Raw genomic sequence first — 26,346 nt, 5'->3', positions numbered from 1 at the left:
AATAAGTCGCGGGCAATGCCCTTCTTGGATGAGCCAAGCGGGGGTTTACCAGAGATTGAACCGTACATGGAACTAGGGCGGGGATATGACCGCTTATAACGCTGTCAACCACCAACGAGAAATCCAATCTGTGTATCCAGCGGGACGATCTAAGACCTGTGTGGGATAGAACAGCGTCTTTCAATGAGGTCGACGTGGGGGCTAATTTACATATAGAGCGGCAGAATATATCAGGATTAAAGTTGAGGTACAGCTGCAGGGAGCATTATGAAAAACTTAAACTTTTCTCCAACTCAGAATTTGACTCACCAGAATTCATAATGTAATTTACCAACTCAGATGAACTTTAATGCTGATGCAGGGAGCATAGTTGTAGCATGGCGACGCGTATTAATTATTGTATCAGTGGGGAAGTTTACACCTGACGCTAAGTAACCTTCCATTACAATTCTACAAAAAATACCATGAGGGGCCGGCATCGTTTACCTGATACCTCCGACCCAGTGTCGATGTCACATTTCAGAAAGGTCGACTTGAGAACCATGTGTTGGAACAAACGTTTGAACTTTAAAGATATAGCTACCAATACAGATGAACTTTCATGATATCATGATCTGCTGAAACGGGGCAATGATACGTGATACGGCTCAATGTAAAATTCAAGTCATGCTTTATAATTGTCGACAGTCGTGATGTTACGTGTATCACTGGTATTACATGTCAGACGAATTTCCCTGAGGACATTTGTGGCCTAAGGCTGTTCTCGTCAAGCGTTTCACGTGGGTTTGTACACGCCTACACGGGACACACACACACACACGCACGGAAACATAACCTCCGGCGGTAAGCAAGCATTCCCTCTGCCCGGGACTTTGAATCTGTGTCTACCTTGTCGGAAAGGAAAGCTTACTCCATGCAGTCCGCACCCAGCGCTGTTCGTTACATAACGTCAATATAGCCATTAGTTGCTAAGTACCGCTCTTCGGTCACATTGTCAATACAGGTGTGTTCTAAACCTGTTAGCACAAACGATCCGAGTCCTTCTCAACGCCTGAAGAGCAGAGCTAGCTGGCAGCAGATGGTGCGGAAGTGGGCGGTGACTTAACCTGCTGCATAAACATGTCATGAAGACGGCGCCTGGTCATTCGTCTTGCACGCCGCCGTACGTACAGAAGCTTTTCTTATTCTACCGGGGAGGAGATGAATTGACAAGATAATCAGAGTAGAACTCCAAGAAGGTGACAAGTAGCTGCTTACATCAGGCGGTGGACGCGCAAATCTAGCCCTGCCGTAACGGCTCTGTGCAAGGTGACAGAAAGGCACGACATAAGGTATTTTCAGTTTTTATCTTATCTAGGACTAGCAGGGGATTAGGTATTCTTGTGGGAATTAGATATTTTGAGGTAAAATTATGCTTCTTTGTACTTATTTCTGTTTCTTACCAAAAACCTTTGTTAGTCACGTACATACAATCCTTAAGATTTGACATAGAACATATGGTCATTTGATTGAATATGCAGAGTTTGGTTTTCCTTCGCAGATAGAGCGTTTCAAGTGGTATTAGGTATCAAAGCTTTGCCGTTGAATATATCAGCATTTGGTCAGCAGCCTGATAACTGATGTTTGCATGGATTCAGGTCACTCCCTGTACTGCGTAATGCCTGGCGTTCCTCCCAGACCACAAGATAACTTAATTGTTGTATTTGATCTTCCTTATCGATCTATGACTTTGCTTCTGCCAGTGAGGGCCTAAGCGAGGAAATGAGCAAACTATCGCATAGATCCACTGAAGAAACATGTTGTACTTTTATACTAGCAATGGGACGTACAAGAAACATGAATATTCCGGAGCCGATCATGCTAACATGAATTTCAAAGATTCTTGAAACTAGCAACTCAATCAATGTACCGGATTAATTATTCGGCACTAGTTGCTTTTTCCATCATTTCATTACCTGGAGCATCATAGACGAAATCATGAAAGACACGAAACCATGACTTCTCCATATGCAGTGCACTGTGTTATATTGCAAACACCAATGGCGCATACTCATTAATATAACAAGTAAGCATGCTTTGCATTTCAGTGCCCTCACAATATACATTAGTTGTAATTTTACAGCGATTTTCTTAAGCGGCACATACACATGTCTACTCTAGGGTTTGAAGTTTTTTAGTGCATCGAGTCTCCTGAAAGCTTCAACACCGATTGCCGTTTCTGTCATATTGATCTGATTGTGAAAGAGGAATAATGCTTGTGCAGACTGCACGACTCCGGAACTAAGAGTCCGATCTTTTGCCCTTGGGAAAGGCACTTTACACGGCTTTCCTCACTTAGCTCAGGTGTAAATGAGTATTGTCCTGTCATGTATTTGTCCCCTGTGTTGGTGGCGGCATTAATATAAGTTGAAGAAACTTGAGTGTGTCGTCACCACGTCTGGTGATTACATGTTGGAATAAATTAAAAAAAAAATAATGCTTGGAAATACCCCTAGGTCTTTTACTGGATCCGGTACATTTTCTGCCCCAAAGGTTCATACGTACGTGACAAATGTAACACAGGGTTTTACAATGCACAAAGGCAGCCCGGTACTTAGTGTCAGTGATGGTTGAGTTCAGAGAATCTGATGTCTCAAGCATGATTCCCTAAAGTGGTTTTCCATGGGCACTATCCATGTCTATTATAGTTAAGCTCTGAAGTTGCGCCCGTCTAGACGCTTCTAATGCTGAGGTCACATTTCCAAGCCGGGGCCCGGCAATTTTTATCAAGAATATACACAAATAGTTCCATTGATGATATTTCTTAAGTGTTTTGTGCGTTGTTGTCTTTTATACCATATTTTTCGTCACAAAAGACAGCCCGGCCGGGCCCCGGTTTGGAAATGTGACCTAAGCATAAATGTCCTCTGATAACTACAAGCACGTTCGTCTGTCATGATTATTTCATTGTTGAAGGAGCATGCATGCGTAGCTCTTTCACGAGTACATACTGAAGGTTCATACGTGACCTATTTCACACCTGGTTTCACAAAGGCAGTTTTTGTGTTCATTGGCAATGGTACATGTCATTACGAGGATCAGTAAAGGCAGTCGAGACTGGTAACGACTGACCAACGAGATACAGACATTATACAAAGTAGGAAGAATTTAAAGTAATCTACTGTAGAAGTACAAGTACTGCAATAGAATTACAATTCAAACTAGAGAATACTGTATACAGTTCAATATACACATACGATACAGTGCAAGAATAGCAATATAAGATAAATCTAAAACCATTCATAACCTAGCAGCAATGTGCGCTACATAGTTTTATTGAAGACCGACTACTATCTTCCAAGGCCTTCCAAATCTCCAGCCTTGCCTAATGTCCATCGGGCAAATCTCTATTCAAGGCCAGTAGCCAGAAATAGTTCTTCGATGTATTCTGGACTAAGTCTTCTCTTTGGTTGAGTACGTTCTTGTGTATGCGTCAAGCTAAACAAACATAACAGTTTTGGATAGGCCATTTCCACACGTTGCCTGTGTGCAAGACATTCAACAGCCCAAAAAGAGTGCAAAATGTTGGAACGAAACAACTACCAGACAGGGGACACTTGCGCCGTGCATTGTACGTGAAGACAAATTACCCCTGTTGTGATTGTTTCGTTTTGATGACCATGAAGGATCACCCTAGTGTAAAACCGCCTCAGTCGCTTGTTTTTTTTCCGGTCCTTTGGGAGCTGGTGTGTGCTGCTAATGGCAAAAAAAATCAATATTTTTTTGCGATTGAAAAATACGGTCTTACTCCTAACTAGTACCGCAGGCTAATGAGGGTTACGAATGGCTATTGGCTGGATCATCTTTCTGCAGGACAATTAATCCCGGACTGATATTTGAGGATTAAAGGCAAAGTCACTTGTGTCTTGGGTGACAAATCCTTGTAAGGTTTGTTGCAATAATATGAAATATTTATTTTATCTATTTTCTTATTTGAAATGTGCAGTATATTGATTAACTGTCAGCAAATACTCATGGTATAGTCTGCTGGTGTGTGAATGAAAGGGTCATTACACAAGAGATGTATGAACAGGTTAGGAAATGAAAGGTAAAAAGACTGCGCTATTTCTGAAGGTCACCTTACAAAGCTAATATTCAAGATCCACAACTTTTACCCTGGAATCCATTTGAAGTATACGAACCACAAATTACAGGGCGGTAGGATGGGACTGCATCATGTACACAGACTCTCAACAATACAAGAAGAACCTTCTTTGATGTGAAGGACGGTTGGATATTCGAATCTTGAGAAAATTACTGCCATGGGCTAATGTAATAGACTTATATCTTGCTAGTGCCTGTAATCTACGTGGTAAAAAGGTTGCAAGGCTGCAGATATGGCAATTTTCTTTGGTCCAATCACGCCTAGAATATAAGTTTCCGTGTAAACTTCATACGTTTTAAAGCTATAATTCATAAAGTGCAATTTTCCAAGCCTGAATGTTTGCCAAGGTTAGCCATAAATAGTTCTGTTAAGTGTATTGCATTAAGGTTTATGTGGTTCCTCTTCAATTGGTTTAAGTGAGAGCGGCGTTTTATCCCTCCGTTTGCAGAGATGCTTGTGATTTTATGGTAAAATGTGAGATAAAAACTTCAAAGCACTTCAAAGCACTGAATCGGATGGGGAATGGTCGTTAATGATGTTCTTTATCATGTTGGACAATGTCAATGATTATTCAACTACAACCTTAAAGCACAAACATCTATAAATACCTCCATACTTGCACAGTCTTGTAGCCACTTGCAAATTGGTTCTCTAAGCTACATGTACACTTGAACAGACGGCATATCGTTTATTGGACGTTTTTGACAGGGGGGCGACGTGACAGAGATGTTTTCAGAATAATTAATCGCGTTTTAGGGAGTAGAAGAAGAAGAAGAAGGTCTCCCGTGCTCTTACCCGAGCGTAGGGTGGTGCCCATCTCCATTTCGTAGCCCTTGGGCGACACACCATTGTGCAATGCACTACAGCAGGGGGCTAGTCCGCTGGTAGTGCTGTGTGTTTGACCTTCCCACACTCTTTGTCATATGTGCTGAGTGCTAAGCAGAGAAAGAAGTGTGTACCATTTTTAAAGTCTTTGGTATGACCCGGCCGGGGTTTGAACTCACGACCTCCCGGTTACAAAGCGAGCACTCTACCAGTTGAGCTACTGCACCGGTTTTATGGAGTGCTCACATGTAATACCTTTGGTTCCGTATAAATAATGTCCTAACGGAAATTGATTCTACTGCAACTTTAAGCCCGCTGCACAGTGTCGACTTAAGATCAACTGCCTAGTGGATAAATTCTGTGTCTGTAGGCGGACAGATATTATACAGGGATCTTTTAATATATTCCGCCTCGGGCGTTAGACTCAAGAAGAGAGCTGACAAAACATTTCTTTGGCGCGCGTTTTCTGTCACTTCAGCTCTCAATATCCTATTCTTCTAAAGGTTGGGGAAACAAAATTGGTATTAGGAGCACGATCATTGATGGCGCTTTCGGTGATTGTTCCAAAGTCAAATAAGGAAGTAAGTAATGACCGGATGAACATGCGAGCAAAGTCAATGGAATTTTCATTAGCACGTAGTTAGCGAGCGGAAATAAACATTTGGCTTTCACTTAGACTAAAGAAGCATAGCTCATTAAAAAGTAACCTTAATTAAAAGGATTCTTTTAAGATTCAATATCAAATTATTGGTGTTGGCATCATTCTGCAGCAGATGACACATCTTGGAACACGTGAATGGGGAAAACATGCACAGGGAAGAAGCAAGACCTACTGTATGCAGGTTTTTTCTATTCTCCAAATCCAACCTGCAAGGACGTAGTCAAAATAGGCCATTAAGACTCCATTTTTAACAGGAAAAAAGTAGGATTCTACCATTAGGCAGAGCACTGAAGTTGACCCAAGCGTGCGTAATCATCCTAAGTTGTTTTCGCCATACTAGTACTGTACCCATGGGAAAGCCTTTTTGGTATGCAACAAAATGGCAATGATTTAGAGGACACCGACAGAAGTATTATAGCTTATAGTAAATGAGGCGTAATGTTGCAAGCCTTGCGTTATTTTATCGCTACTTCCACGGTAAATGCTCCGTGAAACTTCATTCGCTAGTGCCCCCACTTCGAACACTCTCAGCAAGGACATGTCTTGCCACTTCCACTGAAGCGAATGACCCTTTCTTCCATTCATTCATTCATCCATTTCATTCACCACCTCTTAGGAGGAAGTTCCACGCTGAAAGCTTCTTTCCCAGAACAACATCATTTTATAAGCTACCTCGTGATTGTTTCCGTTATGAGTATAACCTTAAACTGTTCAAGTCTAAGGTCAACAGACACCTGTCCTCACTGGTGTACTGTAACCCAAAACAGTGGCTCCCATGAGCCTTGTTTTTGCGGTGACCTATGAAGTAAATAAAAAAAAAGTAGTTATTCCCATTCGACATCTGCAGAAGTAAGGCTAACAGTTTGTTGTTTGTAGAATCCAGACCATTTCTGGCCCATCTTTGTATATTCTACACTGCTACACCTGCGCATCTCGTTCTTTCCTAAAATACAAGGATAAAAAAATGTGTTTTATCAAAGCTATGTTATGGTGGAATGTTCAATCCCTTCTGATCCGTTTAGTGTACCTTCAAGTTGACAGAATAACCATTTTTGTCAAATGGATCATTCTCTACCGGATAACTTGGGTTACTGGAAAATGATACAGATTATAAAGAATGGACTGAATAGTATCAGTCGGTTTCAAACTGGACTCCCTGGGCCGGCTAACTCTCTTGTCACATTACATTCGGTCTATAATTGGACTATTTTTTCAATTTTCTCACAGCCCGCCTGGGTCTTTAGTAGGTACGAGAATGAATGATCTTAAAAAAACTGGCCGATTTATGAATCACTTCACTATAAGATCCTATGTAATTTCAGGGAGGCAGCCAAACGAAAGATGACTCTGGATGGGGGAATCACTCTGATATATAGACAGTACATTTACTGTCATTTTCGTCATCATTTCATCATTTCATACTTCAAGGACTCGACAAGACATCGTTTAGACTGCTGCATAATAGAAGCTTCTAACCAGCTATACGATGAAATATTGAGGAAAAGAATATTTTTTGTATTGAACTACATAAAAAGTACAAAACTTCGAGATGAACAACTCTAGCTAATCACTAACTTTAGTCTTACTAAATATACGAACACATTAAAAATTATCCCCCATACCTAAACAACGGGGGTCGCGCAACTGAATCTAATAAGCCACCCACCAAGCGTCTGATTGTAGAAGACCATACAAAAGTCCCTGCACTTTTTTGTTGTGGCAATAAAGAATCTTTATAAAACATAAAACAATAAAAACAACCCCCACCCCCCCCCGCTATTCAAAACAACGGGGTTTTCGCGGCCAGTCCAATATGCTGGATATTTGTAGGGGTGTGTCTGAAATATTACATTGGCAACGAAAACAGCTACGGTAAAAATAAAAAAAATACGTGCATCATCACGGGCATGCATGCAGACAACGTGTGAAATAACATGCCGATTAAACAAAGGGAACCCTGTGTTTGAGCTGCGAACACGAAAAACCGTCTGACTACAATACTCCTTCACGCAGTAACAATAGTTCATGAATTAATGAAGGAAAGAACTTTGGTGTACGTTTTGCTCTAACAAGGTAACTAAAGGTTGTGTATAAAGTCACTCACTCACTCAAAGCCGCGTGTTCCCGAGGGGAGCGTAGCGCGTCATATATAAGTGGGGTCGTGTGGCGCAGTCGGTAGCGCGTTCGGCTCACACCCGAGAGGTCGTGGGTTCGAACCCTGCCCATGTCACCGATCTTGTGCCCTTGGGAAAGGCACTTTACATGACTTTCCTCACTTCACTCAGGTGTAAATGAGTACCTAGCTTCGGCTAGGGACGTCCCTCGAATAGGACGTTAAATGGAGGTCCCGTGTTTGGGAGAGCCACACCCCACGCACGTTAAAGAACCCACCGCACTTATCGAAAATTATAGTAGGGGACCTTCCCGTGTGAGTGGTTCAAGCCTTACAGTCTGGTCTCGGGGTTGACATCTTTGAAGAGGTGATAGTCACCTGTTATGTCAATCCTTCCACAAATGTGGTAAATCGTCATAAAAAAAATAAAGCAGATGTAAAATTAAAGAGATATCTTACTGTACACACTAATGTAAACTGATTCGTTCAGGTTCAACTACTACATACATCTTTAACTTCTTAGGCAATTGTAGATGTATGGGCAGCAACGTCTTACTAGTAAGGTCGTAGATGAATGGACATATGGAGCTTATATTTAATACGTAGTCAAAAATCCATAAGGAATACAAACTTTTCTGTTCGAGCTTCATGTAGAAAACTGACTAAAGAATAACCTATATATCTTGGTCATCCAGTAATGACCGTAAGTACATTTTACAGCATCACTCAATAGCATTAACGACGTAGGCATTATAAAACTAAATCAATAGAGATCAATTGTTGAGTTCCGCGTTGTTGATTGACCGGAAATCCTGCCTAATTACCTGCATATGGCACAGTACTGACAGGAAAAAGTCAGATTAAGTAGTAATTTATAGGTACGTCCCTAGCACATTTCTGCTTTCGCTTGGTGCCATCTACAATCACAATTGGCAGTCCAGTCTCGAAATAATATTTGTGCCATTCACAATAATATATTTTTATACTACAGCTGGACATAGTTGTATAACGAAACGCATGCTGTGTGAATGGTGTGCTGTTCGGATCTAAACTTTCACTTGTCATTGTGAACAAAAGACACTGTATATAAAGTATCATGATGAATATCAAATAAGTTTGATAATTGTTGCTTTAGACAATAAACTATGCCACAATGTAGTTGCTTTGTGTATATTAACCACTATTGGTAGTAGATCCTACTTTTTGTTAAGTTAGCCCTGCATGTCTAACTACAGATTTTATTTTAGCTACTACGTAGTCATGGCCCAGGTACGTTCGACGGGTTGCTTGTGAATGGATGCTTAAGCAGTAGCGATACATGTCACGTAAATGTGATACTGGTCGCTCTATTAAGAAATCAAATGTTCAAGAGAATTATATTTCATATTTAGTTATTGGTAAATCCTATATTTCGTGCAGTATGTTAACTTAATTCATGGAAGATGGAAATTCCGGAGTACAAAAGAAACGAGTAAATCTAAGTTAAACCATAACCTTTTTGATAGAAATGATAAAATAGCTACGTCTACAAAAGGTACTTTGTATGCCTCCTGTGCCTTTACTGATAAGAGGTGGAGAGAAGTGAAGATCAAGAAGGGATTTACATAATCCAACCTGATTACCCTAAAATGAAAAAAAAAATGTTCTTTGGGGGTGGACAACGGTCTATGGCTTGAGGATTCACATCAATCACATTTTCCATTAATTGCTATACCTACATTTGAAAGCAAGGCAAGGGTCCTGATATCGATCGGGTAATGCTCGTCCCTACAGATGTCCTTACATGATATGAATCGAGACTATTTAAAGTTGGCACCATGGATGATAAATGAACATGCCAAAGTGACATCTTTATACAAGTTGGGTGAATTTCCGTCTGATTTTCTGCAAGTGAAATTCTCTGCATGTCTTGAGCTTGTGTTCCTCCAACGTACCGTTGACTTCGATTTCTCCTAGCCCTCATTTTTTATAGCCTTCGTTTTTTTTATTTCAATATCAACATCCTCGTCAGTCTGTGGTATTCACAATTCCTCGCTAGCTTCCTACATATGCTGCTCACTACGAACCTGCAGGCAAATATACAAACATACTTGCCCAGAAAAGAACAAGAAACAGGCATGCCTTCAAATATCAGAGATATCAACCAAGAACTGAGGTGTTCAAAAACTCGTATTTCCCAAGAACTATCGTAGACTGAAAATCGTTGCCACCAAGCACAGTTGGGACATCATCACTAGAAAGCTTTAAACAACTCCTGAAATTAAATTTGCAAAGGTTGAGTGTAACAAGCCGTTCTGTGTGATATAGCTAGCTGCCGCCGCGCGAAGCGGTGTGTTACGCGTTATACGGCTACACTGATACAGAAAAACACCGGAAACAACACCTACGTAAAGGTGGTAAAAATGTTTTTTTCTAATGCACAAATGACCATAGGCAAGCCACAGTACATTCTCACAAAGTATTTGCTTTGTACTTTCTGTTTGCCATTTGCTAATGGACGTTGAAGAGCCATGCAAACATTGCCTAATGGAAATAGGAGGGTAATAAGAATTGGCTTATTCCATTAGCTGATTGAATTCCGGAGGATGACGTTGGGCGCCGACGGGTTAGACGTAGCTTACTTACTGACTTACTTATGGCCCACTGCCCATCTGTGCCCGTAGGTCATGGACTATATCGATCTTCAGTTGTAGAAGACCATACAAAAGTCCCTGTACTTTTTTCTTGTGTCAATAAAGAATCTCATGTATGGCCACGGCCGGATGGGTACAGTCCCTCCATCAAGTGCATTATATCTTTGTGACTATTTTATGTTCGATAGCGGCGCTTGTATGGGTGTAATTAACTTAAGTCCGTTGCCATCGCAGTCTTGTATTTTCTTTTATGTGCTTTAATAAATAGATTAAAAAAAGTGTGGTCCTGAGTTGCCCTCTATACCTGTTTTTTTTAAAGCTTTGGTGTTAGCGTAGGTAGTCATCATATTAATAACACCTTCATTGCAAAACCTTGCCCCAAGACCAACTGCAAGTAACATGAAAAAGACGAGCCAACAATGAACATAATTATATCATAATTATAATTTTTTTATAATTATAAATGCTTTTCATTGTAAACTTGTTGGACGTTGCTTCTAATACTTATAACAAACCATCTGCAAGAATCCAAGCGGCAACTTTCAGTTGGCCATTGTACACGGGAACACGTCAAAACAAGCATGTCGCTTTTTCATTCCATGCACGGATGTTTGTTTTTCCAGCGTGCGCAATGTTTAATTATTCTGATTACAAAGCACATCCTGTTTGTTGCGTGATGCTGTGTAATCGACGTAAGGGATATCCACAGGGCGTCCTTGTCGCAAGTGTTCTCCATTCTAATCACCCCAATCAGATATCTTGTTATCATTATTATGATTTATTTATTTACTCATTTGAATTATTTTGCTAGGTACCTTTTCAAATCAAATGTTGTTACTAATTGATATTATTATTATTATTATTATCACTATTATCATCGTTATTGTTTTCATTTGCTGTTTTTCCTCATACTGCTGCTGACCTGTTATGTATCATTTATTACTTATCGAATGATTTATTATTTATCGTTGGCTCGCCGTTCTATTTACTTCAAAGTTCATTATATGATTTGTTAATTCTTTGTCATCACCCTTGTAAATAGTGTTGTTATTCTTTTTGTTATTGTTTATTTTGTTTATTATTTATGTAATCCTTATCAGTTTATATTGGTGGGGGCATTAAAAAGGAGTGTTCCTGTTTCCCCCAACCTTTTTACATTTTGTTGTAAATAAAGCTGAAATAGATAAATAGGGCGTACTGGCATCTTCGGTCAGACAGCAAAACAGGAAGAGAAGAAACTGTTGGTTTCGCCTTGTTTGGTGATTCTGGTGATCACATGCTGGGATAGATACTGCTGTGTCTTCTAATAAGCGGAGGTAGGATCACTAGGAAACATTGGAATGATCAGAAAGAATGCTATCTCGGTTGCGTCTTTGAACCCTGGGGGAGTCCACAGTATTACAACAACGGGTTTGGAGGATGATATCAGATGATGGACCTGCCTGACTTTAAAGTGAAACGTTAAGAACAACAGAACTTCAAGAGCAAAAAAATAAACAACTAAAACTGGTGGTCAGATTTTCTGTGGTGTACATCGGTGAAATAATAGACTAATATAATAGAAGGGATAGATAAAACGAAATGATGAAAAGTTTGCTAAGGTCAACAATTGAGATATTCTGGTCATCCACATAATAATACACCTGGCTAAGTAATACACGTTATATAAATCGTTATCTCAGCCAGAGCACGCTGACCAAAAACGGATTCTCTAATCAAACTGTATTTATAGAATCAATTTTGCCACAGGAAAATGTCCTTCTGTTCACTGTGAAGGAAAATAGGCTCACGCGACGGTAATTTGACACAGTGTGTGCACGTTCGCCGAACATTATTCTTAGGAACATTTTACACCGCAGCGAAATTGCATTATGAGCGAGACGATGATGAGAAACAAGCAGCCATATTGTAACAAAATACAATATCATTCAGAATAGATGCATGTTCAGCCAATAGACGTATCTGGAATCTACTGTGAGTTCAAAAACAGTGTTTCTTTTGAAACACTAAGACACTAAGTAACTTCAACTAGATAGAGAAAGAATAGTTGCAAACTTAAAGTTTTTTTGCAAGTTTGCATTTTTGCCCAGAGCATTACTTTTTTGTATCAGCATAAATGAACATAAAAGAGAACAGTCTGAGGTACAGATCATTTTTACCACAAGGACAGGTTATCACGAATTGTAATTTCTTAGAACCATGGAATCTTTTCGCTTTGTCAGCAACCTGTGAAAGAACTGTGTATGCGATCTATGCATTTTATCATCCTGCAGCCACCTCTAACTCTCGCCGCATAACAAGCGGCACAGGTGTTGATACATGATAAGGCCGCCCTGATGTAAATGTGAGGAGGCCGGTCCCCATGTGCTTTGACCCTTTTAACACACGTAAAGTGATGCGCAGAGCACAATGTATATTAAGTTGTAAAAGTACTTTACGTTCTGCTTACGCAGCTTGAACTCCAGACTTCTGAGGGGTCCCTTACTTCCTGAATTGCAGATTTGCTATTTTCTGGACTCCAGCTAGCTCCTGAGGGATTCATGTTCATTCCTTTCATTGTGTTTGACTTTTAGACCTCGTGTTATTCTGTTTGTCAATCTTATCCAACCCACGTGCTGTCAATCTGCTCTGTTCAGACAGATAAACTAAGCTACCACTCAGCCAAACAATTCTTCAGTACCTGGCAGTAGACAGTGATAAAAACAAGCTTTGGTGGCTTTTCTTATCTCTGACAATTCTCTACACCCACGCGCAACATGCAATCAGCAAAGGTCCATTCATTACTTTGACAAACTATTCGCTTACGGTGAAAGAAGATATGCTTTTGTATGTTATTCACCACCTGAGACAGACACCATATATGTAAGCAAATTTTCTGCACCACCGTTGACTACATATCTAAAACTAATTTCCAACTTTTGAAGCCATACGCTTTGACAGTCTTAATTGCATTGAGATAATTTCATTTTCTTATCAATTCCATGAATCAGCCAAGCCTACAGGAAATCCATTTCCCACGGATAAAAGGATTTTCTTATGCAAGTAAATGGGTTTTCCTGTTAGATTGGATATGTGTTACGCATTGCTTAACATCGAAAATACAAGGGTTGATTTGTGGTCCTTACAGATTGGTGTCATGACTTCGCGAGGATAGCGGGCGCCAGCGTGTGAAACAATGGCCGCTGGGCACGAGAAATCGTGGCTCATCCTGATAATCCTGATGACCTGCAACTGTCAACATGCCGCGGCGGACATCCTTCATCCCAGCCGCTACACAGGTAGAGTTTTCCTTTCTTACGCAGTTTAATCAGTTATCCATATCTGCGAAGTCTTCTATAATTATGAATGACATTTTATTGTTTCGTTTACAGAAAGAAATTCAATTTGGTAGAGCCAGAAATCACCCATTAAATTATGAAAATGAGGTTTTGTAAACGAACTAATTGATTTATCCCAAGAATAACTAATGCTAACATGGCGCTGAGTATACGTACTAGACTTGAGGCTAATAAGAATGGGCATACATTTGTAACTGACTGTTTTGTTATCCTTGTCCTTTTATGAAGTTCACATTTTATGTTTACCAAAGTCTCATGGTGAAGATGCAGTTTTATGTGACGTTTTAGTGTAACAACTGTCAATCACATTGTTTGACAAAGAATAAGACTCAGGCAAAATGTATTTTTTTTTTAATCAAGAGATTGATTTGTTACAGCGTTCAATTGGTTCGACCTGGAGGTATCAATCAAGGAATTTGTAAGACTTATATATGTGGCACAGTTGCCAATTACGTCTGATTCGGTAGCTAGCGTAAATCCTTGGCTAAGCCGGATCCCAATACTAAGCCAAATGAGACTTACATCAAAAGATCTGTACAGCATTGGTAAATGCACGTCGTGCCATTGCCAAACACACTGATTGGAAACCCTGATTAGGCCATGTTGATTTGATTATATGGATGACATCCACGCGCGCATGAATTTTAGGCCGTTTCCAAAAAAAAAAAGTTTCCAACCACACTGTAAATTGTACAAAACAGTTGCAAAATGAGCAAATATATACCGAAAGTTGCAAAAAAAATATTTGAAAACGATTCCAACGTCGTAGAATGCCAAAATCAAACAAAAAACTAAAATACAAAGAAATGAATTTAAAGAGTAGAATATTCGCCATAACATACTCTGTGTCATTTGTTCGACCTTCATAACAACGTAGATTTCATGAAAGCAACTTTTTTTTATTCGCGCGCTCGCATCAGTTTTGGGGTTCCCAGAGGATGTCATCCATATAATCAAATCAACATGGCCTTAAATCCTAATACAAGATTGGTTACAGTTACAAGAGAATTCTTTCAGCAGTGAAAAGTTTTTGAAGGAGAGGCCACTCCGTGAACAAGATGGACTGATCATCAAAAACTTGTCACTGCTGAAAGAATTCTCTAGTAACTGTAACTATACACGTGACAAATGAATCTCTTCAACGAACTTTGGATACGATTTGTGTGGTGTTGGGATTATCTTACTGTTGTGGCATGCTTGCCTGGCTTAGAGTATTTATCTAACGCTTGCCCTTCTGCTTCCAACAATTGCTGGGAAGCATACTTATAAGTTCCCCAATGCCCTATATATATTATAAGGTATAAACCTTGAGCGAAGACATCAGGGATATCTTCAACGGAGACAATGGGTTCTTTTTCTCCACTCGTCCCTGTCCTCCATCCTTATCCCCAATACTGTGCCCAGCACATGTTCAGAATCTTAAATTTTTTCCACATGCATGTATTGCTGATGTTTTCAGGATTTGACGTACAAAATAACATCATAGACTAGTACAATAAACGCAGTACCCACTGTTACAAGGGTTTCTGATATCCCTGGTAAGAAGGTAACAGTTAACATAACCAGTGAACATAACAACTTTAACCTTTTAGAAATTAACTTCACTCGTAATTGTACTTACATAACTCTTGGCATTTAGTTTAGACTTATCAATGACAAGCCAATTTGAAACTTGCACCGACTTGAGTGTGAATTACGAAGAGATCTTCGACTCAACTCAAAGGAAAGGTTACCTGAATCTTTAACCCTTAAGAAAATGTCATAAGGACGGCCAGGGAGTAGATTAAGCCGAAGATAAGCCGAAGAAAAGGAGACCAGTACCTGATGGTGGAATATGACTAAGTAAGTGTGAACTGCGAAGAGATCAACTCAACTCGAAGGAAAGGTTAGCTGAATCTTTAACCCTTAAGAAAATGTCATGCGGTCGGCCAGCGAGTCATTTCATTGCAACAGCGCCGCTTATAGTTTCCGTTCAGTGAAGCTTAGTAAGGGCAACAGTTGGCGAGACTTTACCGGTACCAAAGGTTTCGGAATCTGCTTAACCCCGACTATATCAGCCTGGTTATTAGAAATTCATGTTCTTGTTGTGAAATAGACCGGGAGCTTGAACTAAGTAAGTATTCAAGTAAGATAATTCAACATGCTGCATTAAATGTATGCCCGTGGGCAAATCCACTTAATGGCCCTCATGGTATGGTCTACGTACTAGTGCACCGGACTAGGAAAGAGCTTCTTATGTGCGAAAATGTCGAGGGCATACTTGCCATTCTAAAGATTTCAGCACCAGTTTTGGTTGATTGTTTATTTGAAGCATGGGTTCGAAGATCTTTTAATGTTAACAACTTCTTAACAACAGACGCCAAACACTCCAGTTTAACACATACGTAAAGTAGATATACCAATAGATTCGATGGTAAACCCTTACATGTATATGGAACTGCTAATTCCAATATGCCTGCTTCAAGAATTATAAGGATTACACAGGAATTTCAGTTATGGCCACGTATGCATATGTAGTAACCTCTGTGTGTTCCGGGAAGTAGTTTTATGTGTATCGGGCATTTCCGGGAAGTCCGCCGACCGGTGCCCTTCCGTTCCAGGAAGCTGCCAGAGTAAAGAGTTTGACTGCCAGTTTTATCTCCAACCTTCCCAGAAAGAGGGGAAAAATTAATGAGGCTGTGATGGATAGTCTAATTTTCTCCGCGATTAGCTATAAGACTGCATACCGGGGAACCAAATCCTACCTCATACCTGTACCTGCTTAATTCTCTGTCTGCGTCAGCGCTGCACGAAAACTTAGATTTACCAGTAGTAGTAAATTTAAAGTAGGGCTGTATTTGCTTTGCCGTATGTACCATGGTACAAACTGTACAATTATAGTAGTCCATAAAAGTCAACTACGGTAATTTTACTACCATCGTAACGTCCAGTACTGGTATTTACTACTATTGGTCAATCCACGTTTTAGTGAAGAGTACGGTAGATAAAATCTTTTTAGGCTGAGGCGAAAATGTCGTGTTTCCGGTTACCCTACCGACCATAGCAAACGATGATTATTTATGATATATTAGCAATAATAATAATTATTATTATTTAATGCTGACCTTGTTCATACAATTCCAAAGGTTTTTCTATACATACATATTCTGGCGTGCAACATGTAACCATTCAAATCGGTCACTTTGTTACCTTGACGAAGATTAGGGCTTTTGTAGCCTTGGGGGCATCATGAAACTTTGTGATGCTGATAATGCATCAGGCAGTCCTCAAAAGCATATAAGATATACTAAAACTTACTTATTTCCTCCTGATGCAGAACGACATTACTACTGTAAAGTAGATGCCTTAGGCTTATGTGCACATTACATCATGACCTATAGCTGGAAACCATATGTGCCAGGATTACCTACAGTGGCGTCCATTAGACCTCTATATGAGACGTTACTTGGTGACACCTCTTTGTGAAGGTGACTGAATATGCACCTTTCGACCACTTTAGTCAGGACGGCTCCAAAGCCATATAAAATGAAGTCCTGGCACAGAGACAGGGAAGGAAGCCCGAAAAGTAGAAGGCAGATGCCAGAGATAAAAGACAGATTCAGCTAGGGTAATTTGGAGGTCGATGACCTGCCAAAACCAACACAGACTCCACCACTCTATTATAAAAAGGGGTGTAAAATGATTTTTTAAAAACACATTGCAAATCTACAGCCTGCTAATGCATGCTAAGACGCAAAGGCCCATAGCAACTACCCACGTACCAAAGATGAGTCACAATCCATCTAGCGGCTCTTTAGATCATTAATGCAAACAACCCTGCAGATCCACAGCAAACAGCTAGGGGGACCAAATTTACACCATGAAACCCTTATCTGTACAACTACTATATACCACCTTCACATCAGGTCCACAGACCGTCCCGCGCCAAAGATGTTTTTAAAAATTCCTACTGCAGTACCAAGGTCAATTACCAGGGGCCTAAAGTCGACCTACACAACCCACTTTGCCCCCATCTACCCACCTGCCAAATACCATCCCATTCTGTCCGACGGACGTTCAGATATACACAACACCATCCAGACTGAAAACAGTTTCCAGACTACCACCATTACCACCATGGACGGTAATTAAATAATGAAGTTGATGAAATGAATTCATAAAACGTTATCTGATGACACCACAGTTTTGTAGACTTGTTTTCTTCCTGCATATGCACCTTAAGCCCTATGCCGAGATGGCTCTTAATGCATTATTAGCACGGTGGAAATTGAGTAACAAGCAAAGGTGCCAGAAACCAATGTATATTTTACGTAATCTGTGGGGCAATCTGTGTCCTATTATACAGTGTAGAGTCTGTAACCCTTTTAGATATATTCACCTCAAGGTCAACTAATGACACCTTTATGTTACAAGACTAGACTATATTTTTCTGCCCGTGTTTGTACATTTGGAGGTAAGCCAAAGTAAAGTAGACCAGTACCCAACGGTGGAATATAAATAAGTTTGTGGAAGTTGGTACTGTAGCTTGAATAACACTTTAGAGACTTTCCAAACCCCAGCGGTAGCATTAAAACTCCTCTGGCATCTATAGGTCATCCTCCTGGGGCACACATTGTATCATTCGGCGAATCATTTAAGTAGCACAGCCGTGTGAGCTTTTGCGAGGCAATGTAGGGTAATGTACCGGGTGGGGATGGCGTTTTACGAGTTTCACCGGAAGGCCACGTTGGATGTTCCCGTAGGTAATACCGGAGTCATCGGACGGGGTTCGGAATTCAGCTGGTTTATTGCTATCAAAATTCAATGGATGTCCTCTACGCTTGGTGCCTATTAATAGTCCATTAAACGTACGCCTGTTTAACCAAGACTCGTACTCTTACATGTATGTCTTTCATTTCTCCTCTGGTTGGTCTCATTATGGGTACTTCCGCGGTCGTGACTAATGAAGCCTTTGTAGATTCGTCGAGTAATCCGGTTTTACAGACGAGACGATATGACGCAGGAGATGGAGGCAGTGACGTGAAGTTTTTACCCTCCATTGCCTGGCTACAAACAATATCAAACTTCCTAATGACATTTCCTATTTTCACTGCACACTCTCTCTTTGAAAGTAAATCCGACAGGTTAAGAATAACAACGTTACAAAACAAGGACATCCATTCACATCCGCACATGCCTCTTTTACGACTTATACATGAGCGTAAAACAATGATGTACATTTGCGTGGTAGAATAAAACTGGTCGCACATAAATTCCACATCCCGTTCAAGGACTTCGATCTGAGGTCCTTTCCAGTGACCTATAAAAAGACCGTCCCCATCCTACACTGGCCAGTAAACGTGAATCAAACCTATGCGATTACGCTACTTACTCCATCCAAAGTCACGTTTATAAGAAGAATATTATTTATATGATCTCATACCAATGCTCAGAGGAAGACACAAGTACGTGTCATATAAAAGATAAATGAATCCTTCAGACAAAGAGATTTTCATGTAAGTTTGCTTCCGTAAAGGGACCGCAAAGTCACGTTAAGTTGCATGCACCGACTATAAGAACTAAGCAACTCAATCCATTACTCGATTGCACATCTAAGCCTCATGAGCTCAGAGGAAGACACAAGCATCTGTCACACAAAAGATAAAGCGGCTGAATCCATCCGGCAAAGAGATCACCAGTTAGTTTTGCTTTTGTATACGGGACCGCATAGTCACGTTTGGTTGCATGCACCGACTTAAAAGAAGTAAGCGACTCAATCCATTACTTTATCTATGCCTTAGAAGAAGACACTAGTATGTGTCATACAAAGGATAGAGCGGTTAAATCCTTACGGCAAAGAGATCACCAGGTAGCCTTACTTCCGTATAGGGACCGCATAGTCACGTTTAATTACATGCCATGCACCGACTTAAAAGAGGTAAGCGACTCAATCCATTACTCGATTGCATACCTATGCCTCAGAAGAAGACACACGTATGTGTCATACAAAAGATAAAGAGGTTGAAACCTTCCGGCAAAGAGATCACCAGTTAGGTTTGCTTTTGTATAGAGACCGCACAGTCACGTTTAGTTGCATGCACCGACTTAAAAGAAGTAGGCGACTCAATCCATTACTTGATTGCATATCTATGCCTCAGAAAAAGACCCTAATATGTGTCATACAAAAGATAAAGAGGTTGAATCATTCCGGCAAAAAGATTACCAGGTAGATCTGCTTTTGTTTAGGGACCACATAGCCACGTTTAGTTGCATGCACTGACTATAAGAAGTAAGCAACTCAATCTATTACTTGATCGCATATCTATGCCTCATGAGCTCAGAAGAAGACACAAGTATCTGTCATACAAAAGATAAAGCGGTTGAAACCTTCCGTCAAAGAGATCACCAGTTTATTTTGCTTTTGTATGGAGACCGCATAGTTAACTTTAGTTCCATGCACCAAAAACTTGATAGCATATCTATGCCTCAGAGGAAGACATACATGTACATAAGTATGTGTCATATAAAAGATAATGCGTTTGAATCCTTCCGGCAAATTGAAGAGATCACCAGGTAGATTTTCTTCCATGTAGGGACCGTCCAGTTCCTATTTACGAAATGGGCGAAATTGTGCGGCACGATTACTTGTGATAACAAAATGGTATTTAGGATTTAAGAATATAACAATGTTAAAACAAAACTTATCAGGAATAAAAAATCTACAAATCAAATGTCATATTCGTCACTTACCTTATCTGCAGCCTCCATATTTTTTACAGAGCTATTAATTAAAATACATGGCACGACGGTGTTGCTTCAGCATGTCGCTAGGATATCATTTGTTTTCTATTGGGATCACGACACCTATTATCTTACATCTCCGCCATCACTGCAGGAGAGGGAAGAGCCGAATTCATACATGTAATTACTTACTATAGACCTTGACATTGTTAAAGTACACATGTCTCAGTAGTCTAGTCTTCTGTGGAGACTTAACCCGGCCGGTGGGTACAGCAAAGTTATTTAATATTTTTTTTAATTCATCCATGTATATCCATTATACCACATGCCTGTGGATGGCGTACGAGAACGGGGGATTTTTAAGCTCTCGCCCCAGAACCATGTAGATCATTCAAACAAACTTGAACAAATAAGTCACTTACCTTATCTACAGCCTCTTTATTACTTGTAGAGCTATTAATTAAAATACATGGCACGACGGTGTTGCTTCAGCATGTCGCTAGGATATCATTTGTTTTCTATTGGGATCACGACACCTATTATCTTACATCTCCGCCATCACACAGGAGAGAGAAGAGCCGAATTCATAATTACTTACTATAGACCTTGACATTGTTAAAGTACACATGTCTCAGTAGTCTAGTCTTCTGTGGAGACAGTCTGACTTAACCCGCTGGGTATACATGTACAGCAAAGTTGCTGATGTTCACACATTGGCGCACCAAATCCGTAGGGTGTTTTTGGCACCCAGTTAGACAATTAGCCTAAGAGGCTAGGTGGGCGTCACTCCAATGTACATGGTGGGGAACTTCGTGTAAAGTGCCTTTCCCAAGGGCCCAACGTTGGGCCACGGTGAGTATCGAACCCGGGACCTCTCGGTTCCGAGTCCAACGCTCTAACCGTTGCGCCACCGACGCCACTCTTTGCTTTCCTCTGCAGATCTCTACTTCCCGCGGTTCGTGTACACCGCGACCGTGTACGGCGACCATGACGTCATGTCACCCATCGCACAGGTCATTGCCGTCTCACGGGGGAACGTCACTGTGACGTACGGCATACGTCACATTGCCTGCGGGGAGGACGGGGACGAGACAACAGTTGCTGCCGACTCAGGAGTCTTCTCCATCAACCCACAGGACGGACGTGTATATACGTCCGTGAATAACCCACGTTGTGTGGGAAAAGGTAAGGTAACTACTAGTAGAAAGGTGATATTTGCAAAGCAAATGCATAATGTTTACCTTCACACAGTGTAGCCTAACAAACTACTGCTCTGTTTATCCTTACTCAAACACATTTCATATATATATATATATATATAGTGACTCTAGTCCAACTCTGTCTTGCAACCTGCAACACAATGTAAGCCAGCAGCAGTTACCAGGTGGCAGCCGTCTGGTTCAGGTCATTGACCTTGTGTGTTTGGAACGGAAGAAGAAGACACAGAGCAAAAACAATATAATAAAGGAGTAATACCCTAGAGGAGTATTAGTGTATATAGTGACATAATATCTACTCGGTCCCTACAACCTGCGAATGAACCAGCGATCCTAGTGAGAATTGTAATGAGGTGTCCATCTACTATATCCTGGTACGTGTTTAATAGTATTTTGGAGTTGAGGTCTAATCTGCTAGGTGGCACTGTTTTACCAAGTATCAACAGTACCCAAAGCTTCTTCTCTTCTTACAACATTAACAAGGACCTTTAATAACTTTCTCGTTTAAGACCAATTAAGTTCAGTGGATCGATGTCGTCCTGGTACATGGTATGAATGTAAACGTTGAAGCCATTTGAAACCATGTTTAAGACCTAAAACTAAAGTTAAAACTGCCTTCACACTACAAGTATGTAGTTATATTTTTGATTGTTAGATATTTTAAAGTATATTGTGATTTTTTTGGTAAATTATGTAACATTCAATAATTTCAGGTCTGTCAAACATCACATGGATGATCACCATCGCGGCTTCTTCGGACCACTTCTACGACACAGCTCTACTAGAGGTGGAGGTAAAACCGGACCAAACGTTCAACTGTGACCCCAAGGATATCTGCTTCGGTCCGACCGAGCTGATCTTCAGCGTGGAAGAGGAGTCAGCCCCTTCAGTTCTGTTTGTATTTCCGCCAGGGTACGCTGCTAACAGTTGCCCACACACCCGAGCTACCTACGGCATCAGCCAAGGTACTGGAGAGATTTGATTTGATTCATTATACTGAGTGTATAAAATGATATAGCCAGGACTGCCGATCTAGCCGGGGGCTATTTTTAAGGGCTAGCCCTGGTAACTGGACAATATACAATAAAACAGTTACAACGCTCATTCAAAGGCGTAAAATAGGTAGCTTTTACAATGGCCGTTCAATTATGCTAAAAGAGATGTAGTGTTTACGTGGGTTGCCCAAGCCGATTTTTGAGTGACTGCTAGGAAACGCTACATGAAATATACCCTATATAACTATATCAATGCATCAGGAACATTGTACATGAAGAAACAAACATTGTAAGAAAGAAAATACAATGTTTTGTACTAAAGTCATATTGATTACCTATATTGAAGCTTGTAAAATGATTTTGATTATTTTATAGGGTTGTCATTATTGAGCTTATTTGAAGAAAAAAATTATTTAGCGTGTCATAGTTTTGGGCCTGCTTCATATTTCAGAATCTCTTCAAGTAGATAAAATGTTTTCATTGTGCATTATGCACATTGTTTCCTAGACGGCTGCGATAACCCAGATTGTTGTTGCACCTATACTCAGGTAATGAGAATGGAGACTTTGCCGTAGACAGACAGTCATCAGCACTGGTAACCACGCGTCGGCTTGACCGGGACACCACAGATAGTTACCCCGTCACTATCGTCTGCAGACTCCATCACAGAGCGCGCGGCAGGAAGACTGAGAGCATCTCAACTGCCGCTGCACACGTGGCCGTCACCGACGTGAACGACAACCAGCCTAGTTTACTGCCAATCGTGAACCGGCAAAATGTCGTGCATATTGCCGATAGACACAAGGTGATCTTCAGCTTTCTTTAGTGGTACGCCAAATGACCTTTTTCATTACCTCAACCAGGCCTTCCTAACGGGTTATGGATGGTGGAATTCAGCAAACATATGGCCAGTAATTGGCAAAGGGGCTGACTCACTCAATATACAAAGCAATCACTTTGCTAACGAGGAAAACAGTAAGCTTCACTACACTTTGTGTATAATATGCAGGCCTATCTATATCCAACACAACCGAGCAAATATTCACTTATTTTCAGGGAAGTCACATTTTGCCCAGTCCAGTGGAGTTGTGGGACCCTGACCTGGCGCCAAACCCACATGAAGTCAACCACTATCACGTTGCCATAGAAACAGAAATATCTGATTTCGTCGAGACTCAACTAGACATAGAAGAGCAAGCGGGTCCAACCGGAGTTCCTGGAACACGTCTGAAAACATGTAAATACTGCATAATTAATTTTTTGCCTTAAGTAGATACATGTTCTATCCTTTTCACTTATTTACTGCTTTATTGCTTTTATTCTGCTCATAGCTTAAACTTTGTACGGGTATTCTCTCCAACACCATGTACTTCATGCTAGACCTCCCTCCACAACATTTAACTTAGAGTGTGACGAGGACAAAATAGGCCTAGGAACACGTTTAAAACTCCATTATAGACGTTTACGACGCCACTTTCTGCCACATTTTCACCAGCAATTACCACCCCATATAAATCATCACCGAGGAGACTCTAAATAAAGGATACAGGAGAGCGGAAATCGATTTTCGTCACGGTTCGATGAGGACAGTAATTGAGTAATACAACTTCTAATGACTCCAGGAATTACCTGGTGCCAAACAGGTTTGTTTCCTGGCTGATTGGGTGATGCCGAACCCAATCAGCCCAGAGATAAAGTCGTTAGGCACAGAGGGGTGATTAGGAAGATCAGCATGGCTTATGCCTTATTCATCAGATCTACAGGTAATGTTGCTACTCTGTTAGCATCGGAGAATAATGGTGTCCGTATGTGCGCTCTTTCACGAGTCTCGTTAAACGGGTACATGTATGATGATGCTCCAAATTTAACGAGCGTCTGTATTCATTGCTGTCTGTTAGGTTGAATGAATAAGCTATAAAACAAATTGTTGCTGGGGTTTATGGTTCATTTAAAACTCTTTCACCTTATTTTTATGTATTTTCCGATCGGTATCGAAACTTTGTATTTTTTTAGACCTGCTTTTGAAGAAAACAGTGCCATACATGATGAAAGGTGAATATCCAATCAGAATCACATGGAAAGATACTTCAGCTGACGCTGTACAGAATACAGATTTTGAAACATTGAACTTCACCATCGTCATCGACCCGATTCAGCTACAGTTTCAAAACCGCACTTACAAAGCCGTGGTGGACAAACGTGCAACAAAGTTTACCAGGGTACGTAACTTTTTTTTCTTTAATAGAAAAAGCCCATTTTATGCACTTCAAAGGGAAAGAACTTCACAGTGTTATATTTTAAGAAACGTATTAGATGGTGAATAAACATACGCCATAGAGCTTCATATATCATACATATTGTGAAGAAGTTACCAAATATCATTACTGCTTTAGCCGTTGGTTGGCAAAACTACTGTAAATTTGTGTCTATTATTAGAATATATTTATGCCATTACTACAATTACTTTATAAATACTAATAAGCGATTAGACGCAATGTTAATCATTTTTGTCTAACACGTTTCTAATACGCGATTCCCCCTATCTACAATACAACTAAAGTCAATTTTCACCCACTTCGCAAAGTAGCATATTAAGTAAATGATATTGTCTACCTAACCAGCAGAGGGTTCAAAACAAATGAAAGAAAGATATATCAAAATGGTTCCTTTTGCAAAACTTTACAGAAGGGGATGACATCAAAATTAAAAGCACTAAAGAATACTAAAATTACCCCTGCGTTGATAGAAAATCATCACAGTATAGTAATATCTGCAGTTGGAATACTTATGCATACTACATTAAAACTCACCTTTAGGTAAACATGCTGAAATCGTTGAAGCTACAGCTATCCTGCCAGATCTTCTATTTCGTTTGATACTTATATATAGTTTCATGAAGTTGGAGTCTGTCTGCCGATGTGACACATCACGTAACTAACATGATTTGTAGTTAAAACTCCCCAGTAATATGATTAAGAGAACTTAATTGGGTACATTAGTCTCTATAAGACCCATTTTATTTCCATTCATCTCAGGAATTAAGTTGTACCTGTATTTAAAGACAGGTTGACTGTGCAGCATTGCGATAGAGCAATCAGCCACAGGCTAATCACATTGTGGTTATTCTAAGAACATTGCAATGCAAATACAAAGACATCAATTCAATTCCTGTCAGCAAATGAGTGATCCCCTCATTGAAAGCCTATCCCAACAGAGACAACATCAGTGGACTGAATTCCATTTGAGTTGTGGAAATGAATTAGCTGCATGAAGAAGCTTTTATTCACGTGTCAAGCACAACAAACGTATTTTCTTACATCATAGCCTATGTGGTCACGATGTGGTTGACACGCACTGCAAATAATAAACCCCCAATGATGTTAACGATAACTCTGACGGAGACCTTCGTCCAAAGTGTAAAAAAGAAAGTTTGAAATGGAATCAACCTGTAATTAATTGTATAGATTTTGTTTCGCTCAAAGCCAGCTTCTCTCGATTTGGCTTGCACACATGAGTTCCGGCTCATTGGATTTCGGGTACTAATGAAGCCAGGGGGATTGGAGGAAGATGCCTGACATGCGATGAAGTCACACGAAATTACGCTCGTAATATTTTCTTGAAAGCTTACCTCGTGGAAATTCAGGAAAATATATGACGAGCGTTTTAACATCCGTTTGATTTAAAATATACATTATGCAAA

The 26,346-nt window shown here is 40.3% G+C and overlaps 1 protein-coding gene across 1 annotated transcript; it reads left to right on the top strand.

The window, feature by feature from the left end:
- The first annotated feature begins 1,010 nt into the window (after positions 1–1,010).
- On the top strand, positions 1,011–25,410 carry LOC109466600. Its single transcript, XM_019764330.1, has 8 exons — positions 1,011–1,331; positions 13,504–13,654; positions 21,374–21,619; positions 22,365–22,616; positions 23,195–23,451; positions 23,703–23,883; positions 24,660–24,865; positions 25,393–25,410. The coding sequence occupies exons 2-8, from the start codon at positions 13,552–13,554 to the stop codon at positions 25,408–25,410; spliced, it is 1,263 nt and encodes a 420-aa protein (XP_019619889.1). The 5' UTR covers positions 1,011–1,331; positions 13,504–13,551.
- The last annotated feature ends 936 nt before the right edge of the window (positions 25,411–26,346 follow it).

This window comes from Branchiostoma belcheri, unplaced genomic scaffold (genome assembly GCF_001625305.1).
Source record: "Branchiostoma belcheri isolate BF01 breed outbred unplaced genomic scaffold, Haploidv18h27 scaffold17, whole genome shotgun sequence".
NCBI classification, from domain to species: domain Eukaryota; kingdom Metazoa; phylum Chordata; class Leptocardii; order Amphioxiformes; family Branchiostomatidae; genus Branchiostoma; species Branchiostoma belcheri.
This window is presented reverse-complemented; position numbering and strand designations above follow the sequence as displayed.

What these genes read in the sequence shown, in the direction of transcription:
- LOC109466600 (XM_019764330.1), top strand. Translation starts at nt 13,552, where the DNA reads ATGGCCGCTGGGCACGAGAAATCGTGGCTCATCCTGATAATCCTGATG. An exon ending in TCATCCCAGCCGCTACACAG is followed by an intron (nt 13,655 to 21,373) that starts GTAGAGTTTTCC and finishes TTTCCTCTGCAG; the next exon opens with ATCTCTACTTCCCGCGGTTC. An exon ending in TGGAACACGTCTGAAAACAT is followed by an intron (nt 23,884 to 24,659) that starts GTAAATACTGCA and finishes GTATTTTTTTAG; the next exon opens with ACCTGCTTTTGAAGAAAACA.